Genomic DNA, 22,387 nt, shown 5'->3' on the forward strand with positions numbered 1-22,387 from the left:
TGGGGGTTGGGGATACAGAGGGTGGGGCAAGATGAAGAGGGGGAAATGGGTGGTCTGAAGTTTGGGTTGTGGAAAGGGGCTTTCGGGCAACAGCCTAGACCCACAGACCCAGCGCCATTGCTTTGGGCCACCTAACAGGCTGCCCCAGCTATGCCAGAAATCCCCCCCAATGCCTGCCAGAGCCGAGCCAAGGTCAGGCCTGTCTGCCTCTCCAGAACCGCAGCTGCTGCTGGAGCTCCAGCAGGAGGGAGGGACTGGGGTCAGGCAGTGGGAACGAGGTCACCCTGCAGGCTCCATCCCATGGGCCCAAACCCCTCAGCGCCCATCCAGCAGTTCTGGCTTTTTCGTCTTCCAGGTTCTTTGCTGGAACCTGATGCCATAGAGGCAGAGTGGCCACCAGGGGGCACCCCATGGCAAGTGTGGGGGTGGAGGGGGTGGCAGCTGGGCTGGTCTGTTCCTGGAATGGGCCAGGAGGGAGGAGGAGGAGGAGCAAGCGGAAGTGGGATGGTGTGTTGCTGGCTGGCGGGCCCAGGCGACAAAAGAAAACTGACCGTCTGGTGGCCAGTTGAGGCACCCTGGGACAGTGGCTGCAGGTAGGCAGAGGTGATCCGAGGGACAAAGGCAGACCTTCCCACTTTCCTATACCTTCCTCCCGACCTCCACCTTCCTGCCTTCCCACCTTCCATTTTTGCCCTGAAACTTCTCTCCCCATCCACCTCAAACCTTGACCACTTCCCTCAGCCCCAGCCCTTACCCCTCTTAGGAACTCAGCAAGTAACAGGGTCAGGCCTGGCTCCTGCACCTACGGCAGCAGCCTTGGAGAGCTCTGCCTCCTCGCCCCAACGTCACTGTACTCCTGTCGCCAGGCCAGCAGGCCCTGTCTGGGAGGACAGGTGACTGGGGCAGGTGGCAGCAGGCAACTCAAGTGAGGCAAGGTCTCTTCCTCAGCCAGGCATGGCAGACTCTGCCCAGGCCCAGAAGTTGGTGTACCTGGTCACAGGCGGCTGTGGCTTCTTGGGGGAGCATGTGGTGCGAATGCTGTTGCAGCGGGAGCCCCGGCTCCATGAGATCCGGGTCTTTGACCTACACTTGGGTCCCTGGCTGGAGGACCTGAAGACAGGTGATTGCGGAGGGAAGAAGGCATGGATCCCCTTCCTCATCCCCTCCCAAGCCAGGATCCCCACCCCTGTGGTAGAAAAGCTGATGCCTGTTTATGTTCTCCAGTCCACATGGATGGGACGAATGAGTCACACTGGGAACATGTGGCTCCCGAGGGTGCAGGCGGAACCCAGCAGCTGGCCTTGGCTCTGACATTGCCTCTGGCCTCCCCCGTACCCCACCAGGGCCCGTGCAGGTGACTGCCATCCAGGGGGATGTGACCCAGGCCCAAGAGGTGACAGCAGCTGTGGCCGGAGCCCATGTGGTCATCCACACAGCTGGGCTCGTGGACGTGTTTGGGAGGGCCAGTCCCAAGACCATCCATGAGGTCAACGTGCAGGGTGAGGGCCCTCCCAGTTCTAATCACACTTCCCAGTCCCTGAGGCATGGCCTGATCTCGTCTGTTTGTTCCCCACCCCCTCTTTGACCATGACCTTTTGTGATTCCTGTGTGACAACCTGTCCTGTTGACAGCCCTGCTGCTACCACCTGACCCACTGTGGTTTCCCTGGACCTAAGATGGGGAGGGGAAGGATGTGGAGAGGGAGGAAACCTCAGCTTGGATCCACCCCACTTCTCCCAGGTACACAGAACGTGATCGAGGCTTGTGTACAGACTGGAACACAGTTCCTGGTCTACACCAGCAGCATGGAAGTTGTGGGGCCTAACACCAAAGGCCACCCCTTCTACAGGTGAGCTGAGGTCTCCCAATGTTTTAACAGCCCATTTCCCATCAGCATTAAGTCTTTCCTCTCTCTCCCTAGGGGCAATGAGGACACCCCGTATGAAGCAATACACAAGCACCCTTATCCTCGCAGCAAGGCCCTGGCTGAGCGGCTGGTCCTGGAGGCCAATGGAAGGAAGGTGAGAGCAGAGAGGGCCTTGGGTGCCACTGCCAGGCACAGGAGAGTATTTGCAACCTGCTCCAGGCGCCTCCCTTCCATCTCCAGCCTGATGAGGCCAGGCCAGAGAGCAAACCACCCGGTCTGGGTATTAGCAATGCCTGCCTTTTGCCACCAGGTCCGCGGGGGGCTGCCCCTGGTGACATGTGCCCTGCGTCCCACGGGCATCTACGGTGAAGGCCACCAGATCATGAGGGACTTCTACCGCCAGGGCCTGCGCCTGGGGGGCCGGCTCTTCCGGGCTGTCCCGGCCTCTGTGGAGCACGGCCGGGTCTATGTGGGTGAGAACTGGGACAGGCAGGGAGAGGTTCTAAGACCAGGGCAGGAGGACCTGCTCTAGAAGGGGGTGGGACCCATGTGGTTCTGCGAGGGCTGTGTGCACCTGGCTGGAAAAGGATGGTCTGTTCATGAGCCAAGGTGGGCACTGTCTGTGCGGGCACGGGGGAAACAGTATCCATGCAAGTTAGGAAGGCTGACAAAATGCATGTCACAAGTCCAGGAGAGGATTGCAGCTGTGGGAGCAGCATCTCCCCAGGAGAAGAGGGGGCAGCTTCTACACAGGACCAAAAGAAGGAGTAGCATCTGTGTAGGCTGGCCCAGGACAGCAAGTGGCTATAGGGGCTGGGGGAAAAGCAACCTTTACCAGGCCATAGTGGAGATGTGGGCAGCATCTGCATGGTCACAAGGGTTCTCAGGGACATGTCCACTCCCTTCCCCCATGGACAGGCAACGTGGCCTGGATGCACGTGCTGGTGGCCCGGGAGATGAAGCAGCGGGCGGCACTGATGGGTGGCCAGGTGTACTTCTGCTATGATGCATCACCCTACAAGAGCTACGAGGATTTCAACATGGAGTTCCTGGGCCCCTGTGGACTGCGGCTGGTGGGCACCCGCCCGCTGTTGCCCTACTGGCTGCTGGTGCTCCTGGCTGCACTCAACGCCCTGCTGCAGTGGCTGCTGCGGCCGCTGCTGCTCTACGCGCCCCTGCTGAACCCCTACACACTGGCTGTGGCCAACACCACCTTCACCGTCAGCACCAACAAGGCTCAGCGCCATTTTGGCTATGAGCCCCTGTTCTCATGGGAGGACAGCCGGACCCGCACCATTCTCTGGGTGAAGGCCACGGAGGGCTCAGCCCAGTGATGTAGGGCCGGGGCCTGGAGACCCATCCAGTGCCTCCACCCAGGCCCCGGCCCACACCCCTGGCTGGGAGGGATGACTGTAGTCCAGAGCTGGAGGCAGGGCTCTGGCACCAGACCGGCTGTCTGGAGCCCACCACGCTTTAAGTCCACAAGCCCTGGGTCTGCATTGGGTCCTGATGCCTCCAAGTTCTAGGGCAGGGGATTGGGACCGGAGTGACTTCACTCTCAACCTGGGTTCTGCCACCTGGATGGTCCCAACTGCCTGTCCCGCTGGGGCTTTTCCAGCTGGAAGCAGGCAGAGGCTCCACAGGCCCCACGCTGGTCTCCAGCCATCCGGGCAGATCTTCAGGCCCAGGGTCAGAGTGGAGAGGCTTCTCTGGCTCCTCCACAACCTTCGTCCCTCCTTGGGGAGTTATATTCCCATTGTTTTAAAAAATGTATCACCTTTAGACATTTATCTTTGAATTCCCCTCAACAAAGGCTGAGGAAATCAGTACATTTTTACTACATCTCACCCCTCCACCCACATTCAGTTCCTGCCATCGTGTTAGTGCTCTGCTGAGGGTGCCCCGGGAATGCTGTACCTGGCCATGCCCTGGATTAAAATCCTTGTCCAAGCTTGTGTCCACTGGTCTGTCCAGCTCCCCACCCCTCCCCACACACATCTCCCCCTCCCCACGGCGCCCCTGTCCCGGGTGAGGACAGAAGGAAGTGAGCACACGGCACGCCCGCTGTTGGATTGGTTGCTATTTCTCCCGTCCCACGGGGCCCACCGGCCCGGGGTGGGGGTGGGGGGTTCTGGGGACAGGACATGCAGGGCTGGGAGGGGCAGAATTTTCCTGTGTTTTATCCATTTGCAACTTGATCACCAATAGAAATGGGGCTCTGAGGGCTGACAGGAGAGGGCGACCTGGCTCTGGGCCCCCAGCCAGGCCCCAGGAGTCCTGTCCCCTCTGGAGAAGGGAGGGAGAGAGCTCTAGAAACCAACAGAGAAACAGACGGGGCAGGGGCTCATGTCAGCAAACACGGCTACGTCACGTGACACGCCAGCAACACAGAAACACACGCCAACGCACACGGCTGCACAGCGGGCAGGGGTGGGGAGGAGGAGGAGCCGGGGGCCACCCATCTGGTCCTGTGCGGGGCAGGCAGGGGGCAGGGTGAATGCATAGAACACGTCATGTGCACAGCTCGAGGCATGGCGAGAGCGCACACCGCCCCACAGGCACATGGGATGGACACGCAGTGTGCTTTATGAGAGGCAGGGGTGGGGGACAGGGTGGGGGACGGGGTGGGGAAGCACTGAGCCCTGGCCAGGCCCGGGACCACCCGCAGGGCACACGTGGGTTTGCCGGCTGGAAGTGCGTGGAGGGCGGGCAGCACACACTTGTCCAAGAACATGCAAAAGACACCAGACCCCAGATGACATTCTGGGACACACAGACAATGACAGCCAACACGCAAACACATCACGCAATGTGTGGGACTCATAGAAAGTTGGGGCACAGCAGCCCCTTGGGGATCCCCTGGTCCACCTGAGGCCCAGAGATGGGCAGTGGTGGGCCTAGTGCCACCCAGCCGCAGCTCCACCCTTCTCCTTCTGGCCCCAAGGCTGTGGGACTTCCAGAAACACCTAGGTTCAAAGGGGGTCCTGGCTGTGCAGCAGGAAGGGAGAATGGGCTGGATATTGGGGCCTGCTCTGATGTCACCAAAGCCTGAGGAGGAGCAGGAAGGCTGTGGCCAGACCCCGGGCAGACTTCCTGTCCTGTGGAAGGGCATTCTGGGAACAGGCAGGCAAGATCCCCTGCTCAGGACAGCTGACCTGGGGGTGACACACGTATGGCCACACTGACATGCACACAGGCCAGGGCAGACAGGGCCCAAACAGCCACGTGCGGAGGAGGGTGACTGTCTGAGCTGGGCTGGGGTGTGCCAGGAGTTCATACCTGTGTGGCCGGTGCGCGCGCGCGCGCGCGCGCACACACACACACACACACACACACACACACACTTCACATGACCTGGGACCGTGCACACACATGCCTGAGCCCTCCACCTGTGCACATGGGCCCCAACCCTGGGTGGGGCACATTCATGTTCCTGTGTGTTCACCCACATGTCCCTCGACCATGGAGGGGGGACTTCTAACACTGTCTTTTTGCCCATGCACCTCCCACCTGCCACCAAACACAACCAGAGAGAAGCTACCCTTTCCCCACTGCCAGAGCCCTGTCCTGTGCCCTGCCCCATCTCACCCTGGTGCCGTAGGCAGCCACTGCTGACCTTTCAGCAGGACAGGTGTTCAGGGGATAGGTCCCAGGACCTGGCCCCCTGAGTGATTGTTGCCACACTGGCCACTCCAGTATGTCTGAAATAAACAGTTCCCAAACTCAAGTTCCCTGAGGCCGTCAGAGCCCAGAGCATTGGATGGGGCAGTAGGGACAGACACTGGCCTCTCCCAGGTCTGAGGTGAGTGTGTGGGTGGCAGGAGGGGCACTCTGGACATCTTGCCTTGTCAATAACAGACCTACCAGCAGCCCTCCAGGAGGCATTCATGTGCTCCAGTGTGTGTGTGCGCCCTGGGCGTGGCCACCGCCACGGGCCCTCCCCAGCCTTGGCGTGCGTGCACACTGTGGTGCACCAGCTTTTGTGGACTTGGGCTGATCCTCGGGCATGGACACAGAGAGATAAGGATCTGGGCATGTGTGCACAGGGACCCCGAGGCCTGGCCAGGCAGGGCGCTCCAGGTGCACAAGATTGATGTTGCACCGTGTGCGGTCATACCAGGGGGACAGCAGCTCTGGGAGAGAGAGAGGGGCAAATAAATCTGGAGAAACAATTTGGATGGGGCACACGTCTCTAAAGATAAACACGTGTGTGTATGTGGAATACAAAGGGGCAGAAACACACTGTGTAGATAGCCCCTCCACACACACTCACACACTCCCACGACCTCATTACAGGTAGCATAGTAACAAAGATTTCTGTGCCCAGCCCAAACAGGTGTCCAGTCCACAGTGTAGAGGGTTCCACCTGAGAAGACCTGTCAACACTTCGGGCACATCCTGGAGACACATGCGTGCACACGCCCACACTCACACACACACCTATTCACAGAAGACAGAGGGGGCCCTGATGGGCTGCTGTGTTATACTCGGCCACAGTCTACACAACAACCCAAGTGAAGCCGGGAGCTCAGACCACATCCAGACTTGAGGTGGGGAGCAAGAAAGGGGTGGAGCATCTACACACATCTACACATGTACACACACACTGGGATGTCCACACGTCTCGAGCATGTGCCGGCGGCATGCATGTTGGTGTGCATGTGTAATCACGCCTGCTGCTATCTACGTGCGGGGCAGGGGTGGTCCATGGCAGGGGGAGGTCCAGGGACTCCAGGGTCTGCTGTGGGGGTCAAGGAGGGGGCTGCCTGGGTCTGTTTTGGGGGTGAGCCTGGAGCAGAGGATAGAGTGAAAGGGGTGGTGGGGGTATTGCTCCCAATGTGGTGGGGAGGGGTCTGGGAGAGAGAAGGGTGGGGGGCCTACAAGCCCAGCGTCCCCCCAATGGATGACGCTAAGACCACCCCCAGCACCACACAGCAAATGATGATCATGATTTTCTTCTGCAGACAGAAAGAGGAGAGACAGAGAGAGGCAGAGAGAGAGCGAGAGAGACGGACAGACAGACAGACAGATGGAGGAAAAGATGAGGGAGGAGGGTGTGAAGGAAAAGAAGGGAGGAAAACAGAAATAGGAAGAGGTCAGAGCCAGAGATAAGTCCTTTCACCCGATTTCTTTTTTTTTAAAGATGACCGGTAAGGGGATCTTAACCCTTGACTTGGTGTTGTCAGCACCACGCTCACCCAGTGAGCAAACCGGCCATCCCTATATAGGATCCGAACCCGTGGCCTTGGTGTTGTCAGCACCGCACTCTCCCGAGTGAGCCACAGGGCCGGCCCTCACCCGATTTCTTAACTCACCGCAGGCCCTGGCCTGAGCCCAGCCCCACCCACCAGGCCCCGCCCCCGCACCCACCAGGCCCCGGGCCCTGCTCACCCTCCGGGCCTTGCTCTGATATTTCACAGCTTTCTTGGTGTCCGACACAGCTCGCTCCACATAGTCCACGGAATGTTCCACGTTGTACTCAATGCGGTCGATCATCTCGCCCTGCAGACAGAGAGGCACATGGAGGGATGCGGGGAAGCTCGGGGCCCAGGGCAGCTCCCAATTGGTGTGGCACAGCCAGTACCTGGCTTTCCACAAGCATGGCCATGTCCACAAACATGTCGTGCAGCTCGCGGATGCTGGTTTCCAGTTTGATGATCTCGTTGTGCCTTGTCTCAATCTCATTCAGCGCCTGCTTCGTCATCTGCGAGTCCATTTTGATCTAGGGCAATGGAGGGGAAAGAGCTGCGACCACTCCTCACCCCCACAAGAGCTTCAACTCTGCAGCCAGAGCATCTGGGGTCAAGTCCAAGTGTCATTCACTAGCTGTAACCCTGGGCAAATTATTTAACCTCTCTTGTCCTCAGTTTCCCCACCAAGAAAATGTGGGTCATGACAGTGCCCACCTCACAGGATTGTCATAAAAATGGAGTGAGTTCATATGTGTACATGGATTACACAGTAAGTACTAAAGAGAAGTTTGTTAAATTACAAAAAAGAAAACTTGTCCAAGCCCACCATCTTGCTCCAGGGCTTCTTCTGTCATAGACGCCAGGGCAGCCCAGGGAGGAGAGATGGTCAGAGGCAGGCAGGGAGATGGAAGAAGGAGCAGCAGGGAGGGCACAGCAAGCAGAGAGCGGGGTCCTGATGGGAAGGCAGTGTGCCCACAGTGACCTGCAGCTGCCTGAGATGGGGCAGGGGACAGATAGTACAGAAATGCACTGCGGCCCTCAGAACCCAACCCACAAGAACACACATCTCGTCTGGCTCAGGCCACTCATTTCCCAAACAGTTCAGACAGCATCAAGCCAGTCCTCTGCTCTAAAACCTGCCAGGGCTCCCCACTACCGAAAGCTACACACCTTCACTTCAGCAGTCTCCCTTTCTGCCCTGATCTCCTGCTCATCCTATAAGAGCCCAAATCATCCAATGGCCATTTGGCAAGTGGTCCTCTCTCCCAGTCCTCTTTGCCTGAAGTGTCCTTCACCCATGTCCACAAGCTCCTTGTCTTTCAAGGCACAGCTCAATGACACCTCCCCCAGGAAGTCTTCCCTGACTCCAGCGTTAATCACCTTCAACTACCACTTCAGGCCCATCTTCAGCTGGCACAGTCCTCAGCCAACATCCCGACCACCCTGCATTGTAATGATAGGTTTCCCCTGTACTGATGGTGGGCCAGTGAGCAGGGATTGGCTCTTGTCCATTGAAGTGGCTCCCTTGGAAACACCCACCAGGCTTCCCTCCATTCTCACACGGACAGACGGCCTGAGCAGAGACGTTTGGGGGACCCCAGATGAACTGGCCCATAATCAATTTGCTCAAAGCTAATTCAACAAAGATCAATTACCTAAATAACAACTGTAAGACAATCACAGAGCATACTTTAAACCTGGTCTAGAACCCTTAGCCAGGGCCATTTTGCCACCAGAAGCAGAAACAGAGACAGGACTGGGCATGCCAGGGCAAAAGTTCGTAAAGAGAAAGAAGAACTAGTGTTAGGGGAAAGCCCATCCACTCACATATAAAATGACAAGGGCAGGGCAGTATGCAAAACTTAAGCAAAACCAAAACCTGTTCTTTTAAAAAATTTCAAAATGTAGGCACACATTAGTCATATGATGAAATGACCCACTTCGGCAGGGGAGGGCATAGTGTATCTGAGGACCCAAGAGTTCTGACTCTGAAACTACCCTGTGGATGCAAATGCTGGCTCTGTCCCAGCTCGGGGACCTTGGGCAAGTTATTTTCTGGGCCAGTTTTCCTCGGCTGTGAAACGGGGCTCCCTCGCGGGGTTGTGGCGAGGAGTAAATGAGTTAGGAGGTACATGTAAATATGGGAAGTGCTTAGCACAGTGCCTGGCGCGCCACCCTTGGCCATCCTCACGAAGATGCCTTCCTGCCCTGCTCCCACGGAATTCCCCAGTTCCCGGTCCGGGCTTCCCGCTGCTTGTTATTCCAGGGTGGACTTAGGACCTCGGTTCAACCTGAGCTTGGCGGGGGAGGCAAATGCTTTCCAAACCCAGAGTCCGCCCCCAGCCGGCTCACGTCGTCCGTGAAGATGGCCAGCTTCCCGCTCTCCAGCATGTCCTCCAGTTCTTCATTGGTCGTGGTCCTCCCCGCTGTGAAGAGAAAGGACCCCTGCTCAAGGACTGGGCCAGGCCGGGGCGGGGGCCCGGGAGCCACCCTCCAACCGGCCTTAGGCCAGGCGCCCCCTCCACACAGAGGAAGGGCCTGGACGGGGCCGGGGGCCGTGGGCCGTTCCGTACGGTTTGGGGGGGTCGTGGGGTCGGGACACACGCACTGATCTCCAGCTGCCGCTGGATCCGGTCCTTGCAGCGGTCCCGGTACTTGGACTGGGTCGCGTTATACTCGGTCATTACCTCCACGAACTTCCGGGAGAGTGTGGAGTGCTGGGTGGGGGTGACAGACACATTAGGGACCAGAGAGCAGAGACGGAGGCGGGCGGATGGAGAGGGGAGGACGGGCTGAATTAGTTTACGTCCTCTTATTCACCTCGGCCTGCAGTCCCGACGCCCCACAAGTTCACAGTCCCCTACCCCCACCCCGGGTCCCCACATCCTACGCCCGACCCAGTTAGGGCACTAAGATGTGGCCGGGTCCCACCTCTCCTACAGCCCCGCTCCGCGCCTTGCTCGGCTCGGGCCCAGGACCCCACCCGCCTGCTGCCCGGGTTCCTCCGAGCCAGGCTGGTCCCGCCCGCGCTGGGCCGCCACCGCCTACCTGAGTCTTGCGGATGCGCAGGTCCGCGGAGGAACGGTTCAGCCCTTCCTCCTGTTCAATGCTTTGCTCGATCGCTGTGGGAGAGAGGGCGCAGTGACGCGCGGGAGACCCGGGGCGTGTGGGGCGGGGGTCCGGGGCGTAGGAAGGGTCGACGCCTGGAGACTGTCCCCAGGCCTGGGAAGAAATGTCATGCACATGCGGAGGGCGGGCAGTAGAGGATCCACGGTGAAGGGGCAGGAGGCCAGTAAATAAAAGGACAGACGTTAGAGGGGGTCCCGAAGGTGGGTGGGAGGGGAGGCTGAGGGTCAGACGGTCACAAGACAGAGGGGTCTATTTGTTCTGGTGGAAGGACTGGGTCTTGGAAATTCCCACCAGCTGTAACTCCTGCCCAATCCCAGACGGGGGTGTGGGCCCATCCACCTGAGGGGCCCTGTATGTGGGGGACTCTCCACCTCCTACAGCCCCTGGACAGGGGGCAGGAACCCATCCTGCGATTTTTTGGGTGGAAGGCAGGCACTTCTAGGTGGGTTAGGTTCTAGTGACCACCCTTGCCTGGGAGAATTCCAGGATGAAGGATGGATAGATATTCCAACACAGAAAACAGCCCTCCCCCTGCCCTGCAAGGTGATAGCCATACTGGGAATTCCCACTTCTAAAGGATGTTCTGGAAAAGTGCACTGATTAACTGGGATTTCTGCTTCTGGATCATGCACTCATGACACTATCATTCAGATTTTCTAAAAAAGAGCTTGTGGCAAGATCAGAATGCAGCAGGGATGAATCACCAAGCCCTCTCAGACCTCCCAGGGCCTGTGGGCCATTCCTGAGACTATCACTTCTCCGTTCTGCAGGCATCGGGGAGGGATGGCACCCGAGGCTCCCCTGCCAGCAATGGCAGGCACAGTGACTGAGTGACAGCTCTGGCCCAGCTGATGCAGGAAAAGCCCAGGGACACAAACACTCAGAGATACGGGAATCTGCTGGCCCACACTGAGGCCCTATTGTCAGACTTGGGGCTGGGGCCAAGTCTGGAGGGAGGGGTCCTTTACAGGATCTCACTAGCTTTTTACAACAATCCTGGGAGTTCAGTGTTATCAGCCCATGTTTCAGACCAGAAACAGGTTCAAGTGGGTAAAACAGCTCATTCAAGGTCAGAGCCCAAGCCTGAGCTCATACCACCAGCTCATACTACTGACCAGAAGAGTACGGAAAAAAGGAAAATCTTCTCTCCTCTTCTGCAGGTCTGGAAAGTCAGCTTCTCTAAGCCACTGCCACTTCTCTTAAGTTCTTTCTGGGTCTATTCCCAAACCCCTGAACCACAGAGCCCTCTTCATGGTTTTACAGAGAGTGTTCAAGGTCAGAGCCCAATGGACCCAAAGAAACCATTGAGCCCAGGGATTTTTAAACTGTGTGCTGGAGGAACCTGCCTCTGAGACGGAAGTGCAGGGCTGCTGCAGCGAGTGAAGGGGAGGCCAGACAGGTGGGACTTCCCGACACCAGTTCAGCCAGAGCTTTTTATACACTGGGTTCTTTGTAAGATTTCATTTGGAAAAAAACATTTTGCTGCTCCCACTTGGCAAAAAAAAAAAAAGCCAGTTTTTATTTATTTATTTAATTTTTTTAAAAGATGACCGGTAAGGGGATCTTAACCCTTGACTTGGTGTTGTCAGCACCACGCTCTCCCAAGTGAGCTAACCAGCCATCCCTATATAGGATCCGAACCTGCAGCCTTGGTGTTATCAGCACCACACTCTCCCAAGTGAGCCATGGGCCGGCCCTAAAAAGCCAGTTTTTAAATTGCTTCAATTTATCTTATTGTACTGATGAGAAAGCTAAGGGTAGGGGACTTGCCCAGAGAAAATTGATAGTGAGTGAAGGTTGGACATAAATTTGCACTCCATGTGCTCCCGGTTTAGGCTATTTTCCATTCCAGCACACTCTCCTGAGTGCAAAGGACTTGTTTTTACAAATCAGCATCAGAGCTCATATATGGCCTCCTCTTGAGTCCAGGAGGGCATGGAATTCCTGTTCTCATTTCATCCCCTGGACCAAGGTCAGTGTTCTCAGGTCCAGGCATCTGATATAGCTCCTTCTCCCCAAAGCCTAGCAATGTGCCTCGGACATTGTAGGTGCTTGGCAAATGTTTTCTGATGCTGAACAACCATAAGCATACAAACCAGCAGCACAGTAACGCTGCTATTCCCCTGGCACCAGCAAACAAGGAGGTTCCCAACCCACAATGCTTTGGAGAAAGGTGATTATTATCAGCACCCAAGTCCTTAAATTAGAGTGAATACATGAGCATTTGGCAAGCCCCTCCTGAAAGCTTGCCAGCCTCTGATGTCAGCCACACGGTCCAATCTGTCCTGAGACAAGGATACCAATTCAGAGGCATTTGCTGAGCCCACCTACTGGGTGCTCAGAGCTATGACGGGTGCCTGCTCAGGAGAAATGAGGACTTTATGAAACCAAGGCCACTTGGAGACTATATTTTTCTGGTGGACCTTCATGCTGATGGAACCAGCAGGGTGCAGATGTGATCTGGACAGAAAGGCTCCTCTCCCTCATTTCCCTGTCATGTATATTTCTCCAAAGAATCTGGATCAAGGGGGGATATCTGGCAGTTTGTGCTTTCTTGCTGTTTAGGAATCTGGCCCCTGGAAGTTTGCTGACAGTCGTTATAGAAAGGCCTGTTGTGTCAACTGTGGGCAGAGTTATTTTTCTCCCTAATTGAGAGATTGCACTCCTCACCTTTCAACTTAGACCGAACCTTGTTAGCCGTCTTCTTGATGTCTGCAGTGAGGTCCTCCAGCTCCTGTTTGGTCTCTGAGGGGAGGGCGAGGGCAGGTGAGAAGTCTGGGTGGGACCCCAGACCCCTCCTCCTTCACCCCCAGCCAGCAGCAGCAGCACTCACTCTCATCTGGGTTGGGGGCGGCCAGGATGGCACTATGCTGTTTTTTCACCTGTTCCACGTCCTCCGACAGCTTCTCAATGCAGCCCCGGATTTCTTCTACCTGGGGCAGAAAACCAGCCATACCCAGCCAAGTTGTCAGTCCAGACAAGGGGATCCGGGGAATCGGCTGGGCTTCAGGCAAATGGGCCAGACCCAGGAGAGTTGATAAAAGGCCAAGGAGGTTGCAGGAGTTGGTGGGGGTGGGGAACTGCAAAAAGGAAGTTGTTGGCTAGGGGCTGGGTTCTGGGTCTGGGGGCACTGGGGACTCATTACCTGTTCAAAAAACTCATCCATGAAGTGGTCCCGATCCACGTGGACCACCTCCTCCTCATCATCACTGTCTTTCGCCTGGGAGGCAAAGGAAGGCTGAATCCATGAGCAGTCCGTATACTGGTCCCCAAGGCTGGCTCTCTAGCTCTGTGGCCCTCTTGTTACCACACATATGTAAGGGGACTTGGGACAAGTCCCATGCAGGAGGCATGGCAAAGGCACCAAAAGTCAGAATGAACAAGGACCTGGAGGCCAGGGTAGCTGATAGCCCAAAGGACACCTTGGAGGGAATTAGCAAAAGACACCCTTTTGGGGTGAATGTGGCCTTGTGGGTGCAGAGTCACCCTGGAGGAGGATGATATTCAGGGCAGCTGCTATTAACCAACCAGTATGGGCATATTTCAATATTTTAACAACTACGTAAATGCCAGCCTTGCAGTAATTGGCTCTGGGCTCCAATAAGGGTTCTGGAAAGGAGTCCTAGGAGCCTGAACCTCCTGCCGCCCCCCAGTTGCTCCTGCCCAGGCGTCACTTTATGCTCGTTCTCCTCTTCTCCTTCCCCCACCGACCAACCACATCCCCTGAGCAAGGTCACTTCGCTGCCAGCGGCAGGAGCCCAGTTGAGCAAGCCCAGTCCGGCCGGTGAGGGCTGGGGGACAAAAGCAGCGCCCTGATCTCCCCCGTGCCGCCTTCCCCCTCCACCCACTCCTGCTCCCCCTTTGCGACCCTTCCTGGTGTAGTTACTTGCTTTCAACCAGCCCTTCCATTTCACACCCACCTACTCTTGCTTGCTTGGATTTCCCAGTTGCAACCTGCAGCTGCTCAGCCCTCCACCCGCAGGGCTCAGAGACACAAAGGGATCTACCCACCCACACCACCACTGCCGCCGACAGACAGACCAGCAGCACAGACAGAAGAGCTGACACGCAGGCCACAGAAATAGGCTCTGACACCCACACGCAGATACACTGACATGCTGCCGTTCGCCCGCACACAGAGCCACGGCAGAGCTGCACGTGACGCGTGCGGACACACAGGCCTTTGGCTGCAGCTCAGGGACATTCAGGAGGGCCCTCTGGGTCTGTCCTCAGCCTCTCCGAGCCTCGGGCCTGCACACTCATTCAGACGTGGGCAAGAGGAGGGGGCAGGGAGGGTTCCCAGTGCCACACAGTCCTCTCTCCGCACTCTTTTCTGCCTGGGACAGAGGTCTCAGGGCAAAACCTGAGCCCATCAAGCTTAATTACATCTGGAGCCCTAATCAGCCGCAGCGGGAATTTAAACAGAGTTCATCCTAATTTCCAGAAAGAATCTAGCTGGAGCTCATATAGAATTGAAGCACAGAGCTGGAATGAAATCAAGACAGGATCCAAAGAACATCTACCTGGGGGTGTAGCCAGTTAGGATCTAAAGAGGAGAGGTCGACAGGGTCCAAGCAGAACACAGACAGGCCCTGACAGAAGCCAGCCAGGCTCAGACAGAACTAGACTAGGCTCAGACAGATCCCAGACAGATTCCAGACAGCTCAGATCGAACCTAGACAGAGCCAGATGGGACCTTCGATGCAACCCAGAGAGCCAAGAGAACCCGGAATCAGCTGAACCCAACAGCACCGGGAAGAGCCCAGACAGCCCAGAGGAAACCTCCAGCTAAACGTTCCTGAAGCACTCCCCAGCTTCCCGCCTAAGCCCTGCCCAGACCGAACTCCAGGGATTCTCGACACAGATGCTGGGCCCCACACCAGAAAATGTGTTCAGCACTTGCATTTAATTTCCAGACAATCCCAAATATCTGCCTGGAAAGGGATGATCCTCCGTCTTGGGCCCCAGCTGTCCCCAGAAGGAGAGGTGGCATGGGTGGGTCTTAGGAACCCTGATAGGACTTCTGGCTCCTCGAGCCTCCACCTGGCTCAGGATCACCCCAGATAGACCTTGGCCCTGAGAAGCTCTGGGGTGCTGGGCTTAGTTCTGAGACTATCGGCCTCCCATGCTGCTCTCTGCCTTCTCTGTCCTCAAAAACCAGCTGCCTTATGAGGTTTCCCTTCCCTGGAGCCCAAAGCCTTCCTCTGCCCTTATCTGCCTCCAACACTCACTCAGCCCTCAGCCCAGCTGCACACATGTCATGAGGCCTCTTATGGGTCCAGGGGCCTGGGAACTTTCCTGTTCTCTGTCTCTTTCCCTTCCCCCTGTGAGCTTTAGGAAGTCCTTCCTAAAGTCTAATTTCTGTCCCTCCTGTTGTTCCCTTACATCCTTCCCTGGAGCATCCTGGGCCACCTGTTTACTTGCCCTTGAGAGAGGAAGATAGCAGGCCCAAGTATGATTTATTTGGTATAATAATTACAATGAGAGCTGAGACCTAATAATCCTCTACAGTTTACAAACACTTGCACATCCGTAATCCCCTTTGATCCTCACCACCATAACTCTGTGAGAAAAGCTGAGCAAACATCACTGTCCCCATTTCACAGATGAGGGAACAGGAGGCCAGAGGGGAAAAGGAAAGTGCCTTGCCCAAGGGCACCCAGGCTGAACATGGGTGGGAACCTTGAGAATCCAGGACACCTGCTTCTGCCCACCCCAAGGCTCCAGCCTGGACCACCTTCCAGTGATACTCTCTGCCACATAACTTTCTCTCTCAGTCAGCTTCTGCTAAGGCCCGATCTGGGTGAGGCTCTGTGCCCTGAAAACCTGGCAAAATATGATCATTTTTGTTTGTTTGGGTTTTTTTTTGGTGGCTGGCCAGTACAGGGGTCCAAACCCTTGACCTTAGTGTTATACCACCACACTCTAACCAACTGAGCTAACTGGCCAGCCCCCACGATAGTACTTTTTGCATAAGTCTTACATACTTGTTATCTCATTTAATCTTCATTAAAACTCTGTAAGGACCATAATTATAATTATGGCTAACATTTGGATAGCATTTTACAACATGCTGGGCACTGTTCCGTGCACTCTGCATATATTTATCTATTTAATTCTTGCAATCGTCCTCTGACGTAGATAGTATTATAGCTCCCTTCCACATATGAGGAAACTGAGGCATAGGCTAAAGAACTCACCCCAGGTCAGCAGCCAGAAGGCCACATGAACTCCCCCACCCTGAGCCTCAGTGTCCGCACTTGCCGATATAGGCAATAATGTCTACCCTAGATGGTGGTCAGGAGGAGGCCATGAGACAGGCAGGAAGAATGCCTAATGCTGCAGGAGAGAAGGTGAGTGCTCGGTGAGGGCTGGTTATTAACCCCTGCCCCGCCATGTTACAGATGAGGAAACAGGTTCAGAGAGGTTGCCCAACCTGCCTAAGGCAACACAGCAAATAAAGCCAGGAGTGGGACCTGATCCCAGGACTATCTGGGGCTAAATCCCAGGCTCTTGCTCAACCATCCTGCTGACAGATGGCAGTCCCTCTATTCCTACCTGGCCCCAGAGAGCCTGATCTGCTGCGTCCTCAGTACTGCTGAATTCCTGTAGCCAGGACAGAGAATCAGTAAGAAGGCCCACGGCTGCAGGAAGAGCCCAGACAGGAAGCCAAGCTTTGCAGCCTCCATGTGACTTGCTGTGACTCTAGGCAAATCTCAGCTGTTCTCTGGGCCCCCATTCTCTCATATGTGCAGTGGATGGGCTGGGGAAAGTGGTCACCAAGGGCCCACCCTGCTCTGAGGTGTGCGTGTTTCACAATGAGCACAGCCTCCATTTCTGGAAGAAGTTAGGCCGACCTGAAAGAAAGCAGCCTGCGGGCAAATGAGACTATCTAGGAAAAAATGGTCAAATGTGCCTGATTCACTTTATGGTGGCTTTGGGTTACAGATGGACAATTCAAGCCTCAGTTTCCTCACGTGCAAAATGAGGATGATGATAATCTATACATGTCTAACACATCATACACGCCGATTCTGTGAGCTGGGCCTTGTTACAAGTGCTTTCCATTTCTGCTTTAGTCCTCACAGCCACTCCCTGAGGTAGATGCTATTCTTACTCACATCTGAAAGATGGGGAAACTGAGGCACAGAGAAATGAAGTAAACTTGCCCAAGATTACACATGATGGGGTGCTGCTGGGGTGCCGGGATTTGAACCCAGGCCTCTGCTCTCTCTGCTCTCTCCTGCTCTCCCACTCCTGAGCGCTTGAGAGGACAAAAGGAGATGGTGCAGAGCTTCTGGACACCTTCTGGGGCCGCCTCCAGCTTCAGTGTGGCCTTCCCAGGACCCCCCAGGCCAGGTCTTCCACACTAAGACACCAGGGCCCTCATGTGTGTGTCAATGGGGGGACAACCAGGACAGACATAAAAGGAAGGAGAAAAGGGACAATGCAAGTTGGCAAGTCAGTGACCAAAGAGACAGATGGTGAGAGGTGATGAAAACAGTGGCGGAAAGAGACTGGAGCTGGGCGATAGAGAAGTCACAGAGAGAGCGCGCGTGTGTGTGTGCGTATGTGTGTGTGACACATGTGCTCGCCCGTGCTCCTCCGGGTGCAAGAGGCATTTGATCTAGAGGAGCAGCCTCTCCCCGCGCCCTCCTCCTGCTTCTGTCCATCTGTCTCCCTGCTTCTGTCCATCTGTCTCCCTGGCCTGGGTCTCTCCTCCCTCCTGCGGGTGTTCAGCCCAGCCCTCTCACCCCGACCGCTCTCCTCCACCTTCCCTGCCTGACCCACCTACCCCTTTCCTCATCCTCCCTCTGCCTCACTGAGCCATTCATTCATCTAAGAACGTGTACGACTTGTACCAGATTCTCCTCTGGGTGCTGCTGGGGGTACAGGGTGAACAGGACAGGTGAGAAAGTCCTGCCTCCCAGGAGCTGACAGACAATGAAAAATGGACAAGGTAATTTCAGGTCGTGCTAAATAGTAGGACGGGGATAAATAGGAAGATGTGATAGAGAGAAATGGGTATCAAGGGGGGCTTTATACAGGATGGCCAGGGAGGGCCTTTCTGGGGAGGTGACATTTGAGCTGAGTCCTGAAGGAGCCAACTGTGCCACAATGTGGGGGAAACAGAACTCAGGGCAGAGGGAAGAGCATTCAAGACAGAGGGAACAGCATTCTGGGCAGAGGGGACAGCATTCAAGACAGAGGGAACAGCATTCAGGGCAGAGGGAACAGCATTCTGGGCAGAGGGAACAGCATTCTGGGCAGAGGGGACAGCATTCAAGACAGAGGGGACAGCATTCAGGGCATAGGGAACAGCATTCAGGGCAGAGAGAACAGCATTCTGGGCAGAGGGAACAGCATTCTGGGCAGAGGGGACAGCATCAAGACAGAGGGAACAGCATTCTGGGCAGAGGGGACAGCATTCTGGGCAGAGGGGACAGCATTCAAGACAGAGGGAACAGCATTCAGGGCATAGGGAACAGCATTCTGGGCAGAGGGAACAGCATTCTGGGTAGAGGGAACAGCATTCAGGGCAGAGGGAACAGCATTCAGGGCAGAGGGAACAGCATTCTGGGCAGAGGGAACAGCATTCTGGCCAGAGGGAAAAGCATTCTGGGAAGAGGAAACAGCATTCTGGGCAGAGGGAGCATGGGTGAAGGCCCTCATTCAGGGAGAGACTTGATGTGTTTGAATGGCAGAAAGAAGCCCAGCACTACATGGAAGATGTCAACCCATCTACCGCCCAGGGTCCCTTGGTCTCTGCCTACTGGGCCACTCTTTCATCCCATTCCTTCAGGTCTGCATTTCTAAAGCACCTAGTATGCCTGCCCTATACCTAAGGGCTATGCATGGGACTCGACCCCTGCTTTCAGGGTGTGCAACTTGTCCTTTAGCAGCCTCCATCCTGTCCAGCCTCAAATTCTAGCCTCCCTCACTGCAGGTCTCATCTTCCTCCACTCTGCTCCTCCCAGTCTCCTCGTCCCCCCAGGCCTCCTGCCTCCCACTCTACAGACTCCAGCCCACACCGGGCCCCTCCTGGCCTCTCTCCCCAACCAACATTCCTCTCCATCACTTGTTCCCCTCTTCTCTTGAGCCCCAGCCTTGGCCTCACTCTTTGGGTGCTGGGACACCTGTTCAGCTGACTAACTCCCCATTGCAACCAAAGGTACTTGGTGAGCTGAAGACAGAAAACCCTGGTTCCACCCAGTTCTGCCATTAAGAGTTTTGTGGCGTTGGGCACAAGTCAGTTTTTTTTCTTTGGCCCTTAATTTACTTCAGAATAAATTAGGGATCACATCTTGCCCATTTAAGGAGGCTTATGTGACGTTCAAGAGAAATAAAAGTCATTGGTGGAGTAGCAAACAGAGCACTGCTGTGCCCCAGGCTCCCCCCAGGGTACTTTATGCATATTAACTACTTTTAATCCTCGGGACAACCCTGTGAAGCAAGTACTATTATTACTCCCACTTCACACATGAAGAAAATGAGGACCGGAGAGGTTAAGCAACTTGCCCAAGGTCACACAGGAAGTAGCAAAGTTAGGATTTCAATCCAGACAGTCTAGATCCCAAGCCTCCCTCAACGACTAGTGATAAACAGACTCAGGAACCCCTTGGGAACTCTAATGTACTGTTGAAAAGACAATCGGGCCCCCTGAGCTAACATCCTCTCTTCCCAGGGTCCTCGCCAGCATCTCAGAGACCCCTTCCCAGGCCCCCTACACCCTGCCGAGTCTCTCCTGCCTCCCAGCCTCCTCACTCTCAACTCTGGCAGGGAGACCCCTCTACTCCTTGCATCTGGCAGCTTCTTTCTGCCCCATCCACCCCCTCCCAAATCTCCAGTTTCCCTGAGCGTGACTAACATCAAAGCATCAGTCTTCACCCAGCCCCCTCCCCCTCCACACCCTCTCCCACCTCCCCCGTGGGGCTGCCCCAGCAGCCCCAGCCCATGGGATTCCTCACCTCTGGGCAGGGGCGCCCTGACTCACTCAGATGAGGACTCCCCATCCCCTCCTCCCCGTTCACCCCTGTCTTAGCCTCTTCCTTCCCTCTCTCTCTGCTTATACCACAATTCCACCATCACCTCACCCCAATGCACTTCCCATCTCTCTGAGTTTTGGAGTCACAGAATAGTCTTGGCAGCAGGAGATCTGGGTTCAAATTTGAATTCCTCACATGCTAGCTGTGTGGCCTTGGGCAAGTTATTTAACCATTCTGAGCCTCAGTTTCCCCAACTATAAAATGAGGTAGCCTTTCAGTCCACCTACCTTTCCAGGAGGCTGGTGAGAATCTAGTGAGATTATGGATGGCAACCTGCTTTGCAAACTGCGCCACGAGAGCAGGGGAGCGTAGAGCACCAATGCTGAAGCCAGCCTGCCTGGGTGTGAATCTTGCCTTTTACTAGCTGTGTGACTTTCATCAAATTACTTAACCTCTCTGGGCCTCCGTTTCCTTATCTATAAAATAAGATAATACTAATACCAGCCTCACAGGGTCTTGCTGTGAGGATCAAAATGAGTTAAAACATATAAAACACTTAGAACAGTATTGGTTATTATCACTGTCATTTTCCTCATGCCTGAGCATATATTCAGTAAAAGTTTAGTAAAGAAATAAACCTTCAAAATTCCCTCCCTCAACCACCAGCTCCTCCTTTCTTCCCACTTGCCAACCTGTCTTTCCCCAGAGATAGCAGTCACTTGCCTCCAAGCTCTTTTCCCTCATCTCTTTGTGACCTGGGTCCCCACCCCCAAATCCAGTGTTGAGACTTGAGTTTCAAAGACTGAAAAAGCAGAGACCCATGTTGACTTGACAGATGGGAAACCCAGATTCCAGTCTGACCCCCCACCCAACTTGCATGGTGACCTTGGGCAAGTCCCTTGCCATCTCAGTTTCTTCATCTGTCAAGTGGAGTAACAACCAACAGACTCCGGGTAAGGACCCAGTGCATCAGGATACACTGGCCAGAGCTAGAACCTTTATGTACAACACTACAGGCCATAACAGACTCCGGGTAAGGACCCAGTGCATCAGGATACACTGGCCAGAGCTAGAACCTTTATGAACAACACTACAGGCCACGAGCACACAGCGATGGTCAGCTCTGCCTCCTAGGGCCCCAGGTCATTTCTCCAAGTGCCCCAGCATCCTCCCTGCTCCTGAAACCATTCTCATCAAGCCCCACTCCCCAGTCCCCCCAAATAGCAGCGTCCACCCACAGCAGCCTCCACTGCAACCTCTAGCACAGCCCTCCCCCATCTCCCCAAACAACTGACTGCCTGGCCAGACTCCCGGAGCTGGGCCTCTTCAGGCCTGCAGACCCGGGCCCCCATCGCCCACCCCTGACTGCTCAGGATGCTCCAGTCCCCCCGGCAGAGTGCGACCCATGTCACACAACCCAGTTCCATGGCCAGCCCTGTGCATGGAACCTTCTCCCCTCTCCTCTGCATCTCCAGCTCCCACCTCCAGGGTCACCCGTCTCAGGGCCTGGCCCTCTGGCTGTCTCCTGAGCCACTCCTCCCTCCCCATCTCCAAGAGGTGCCCCCTCTCTTGGGGAACAGCACGCGCGTGTGCACACACTTCATTCACTGCCAGGTGTTGGCATCTCAGTCCCAACCTGTGTCCTTCCCCATAGCATCCCCCAAATCTAGGTCCTGCTAGACTCTCAGCCTGACCGGGTAACCGCCCCCATCCTTCTAATTTGGCAAATCTGCCATAGGGGATGACAGTACCCTCCAATCCTCTCCTGACATCCCCAGATTAGACCCCAGGGCCCTCCTGGGAATGGGGGGTGTCCCAGGCCCCTGAGACCTCTCCTGCCCCTTCATGTCTTAATGGCTTCCAACCCCTTCCAGCCACTATCCCCAAAATGCAGGTTCACTGGAAACATCAGGTGCCTTGAGATATTGGGGTGCCCTGGCTACCAACCTCCAGTCTCATCATTCGCCCCCACGTCCCAGCACCTCCCCCACTCCATCCCCACGCGCTCCCCAAATATTGGGGTCCCGCCCCCCCATTCTTCCCCACCCCCAAGCTCACACTCCGCAGCTCCTGAGTCCGATCCTTCATCCTGCGACGGCTGCTTCTCCTCCTCCTCGTCCTCCTGCTTCTGCTGCTGCTCCCTGCCTCCCGCCTCGGTGCTGGAGGCCGGGGTCTGGGGGCGCGGGGGGCGCCCGAGCCGCTGAGGGGGGCCT

General features: G+C 55.8%; 2 protein-coding genes across 4 annotated transcripts; one reads left to right on the top strand and one right to left on the bottom strand.

Moving 5' to 3' along the window:
• The first annotated feature begins 42 nt into the window (after window positions 1–42).
• On the top strand, window positions 43–3,818 carry HSD3B7 (hydroxy-delta-5-steroid dehydrogenase, 3 beta- and steroid delta-isomerase 7). Of its 3 annotated transcripts, XM_008594163.1 has the most exons (7): window positions 43–593; window positions 949–1,120; window positions 1,344–1,499; window positions 1,741–1,849; window positions 1,922–2,021; window positions 2,178–2,340; window positions 2,786–3,818. In XM_008594163.1, exons 2-7 carry the CDS (start codon window positions 955–957, stop codon window positions 3,199–3,201), a joined length of 1,110 nt encoding a protein of 369 aa, XP_008592385.1. In that variant the 5' UTR covers window positions 43–593; window positions 949–954; the 3' UTR covers window positions 3,202–3,818. The 3 variants fall into 3 exon arrangements, with proteins under 3 accessions (XP_008592385.1, XP_008592390.1, XP_008592396.1); XM_008594168.1 differs by lacking the exon at window positions 1,344–1,499 and having other exon boundaries at window positions 43–1,120; XM_008594174.1 differs by lacking the exon at window positions 2,178–2,340 and having other exon boundaries at window positions 43–1,120; window positions 2,786–2,910.
• Window positions 3,819–3,927: 109 nt separating this feature from the next.
• On the bottom strand, window positions 3,928–22,338 carry STX1B (syntaxin 1B). The gene is made up of 10 exons (XM_008594214.1): window positions 22,233–22,338; window positions 13,334–13,408; window positions 13,022–13,121; window positions 12,859–12,933; window positions 10,108–10,181; window positions 9,668–9,776; window positions 9,412–9,485; window positions 7,452–7,589; window positions 7,259–7,369; window positions 3,928–6,825 (listed from the first exon to the last, which is right to left on the bottom strand). The coding sequence occupies exons 1-10, from the start codon at window positions 22,260–22,262 to the stop codon at window positions 6,745–6,747; spliced, it is 867 nt and encodes a 288-aa protein (XP_008592436.1). The 5' UTR covers window positions 22,263–22,338; the 3' UTR covers window positions 3,928–6,744.
• Between the last annotated feature and the right edge of the window lie 49 nt (window positions 22,339–22,387).

Source organism: Galeopterus variegatus, unplaced genomic scaffold (genome assembly GCF_000696425.1).
Source record: "Galeopterus variegatus unplaced genomic scaffold, G_variegatus-3.0.2 Scaffold162, whole genome shotgun sequence".
NCBI classification, from domain to species: Eukaryota; Metazoa; Chordata; class Mammalia; order Dermoptera; family Cynocephalidae; genus Galeopterus; species Galeopterus variegatus.

Excerpts from the sequence above, each read along its gene's own strand:
- STX1B (XM_008594214.1), bottom strand. The coding sequence starts at position 22,262 with ATGAAGGATCGGACTCAGGAGCTGCGGAGT. Across the intron at positions 13,409-22,232 it reads GGACTCAGGAGCTGCGGAGT|GCGAAAGACAGTGATGATGA; the intron begins GTGAGCTTGGGG and ends TTTGCCTCCCAG. Across the intron at positions 7,370-7,451 it reads CCATGCTTGTGGAAAGCCAG|GGCGAGATGATCGACCGCAT; the intron begins GTACTGGCTGTG and ends CTCTGTCTGCAG.
- HSD3B7 (XM_008594163.1), top strand. The coding sequence starts at position 955 with ATGGCAGACTCTGCCCAGGCCCAGAAGTTGGTGTACCTGGTCACAGGC. Across the intron at positions 1,850-1,921 it reads AAAGGCCACCCCTTCTACAG|GGGCAATGAGGACACCCCGT; the intron begins GTGAGCTGAGGT and ends CTCTCTCCCTAG. Across the intron at positions 2,022-2,177 it reads TGGAGGCCAATGGAAGGAAG|GTCCGCGGGGGGCTGCCCCT; the intron begins GTGAGAGCAGAG and ends TTTTGCCACCAG.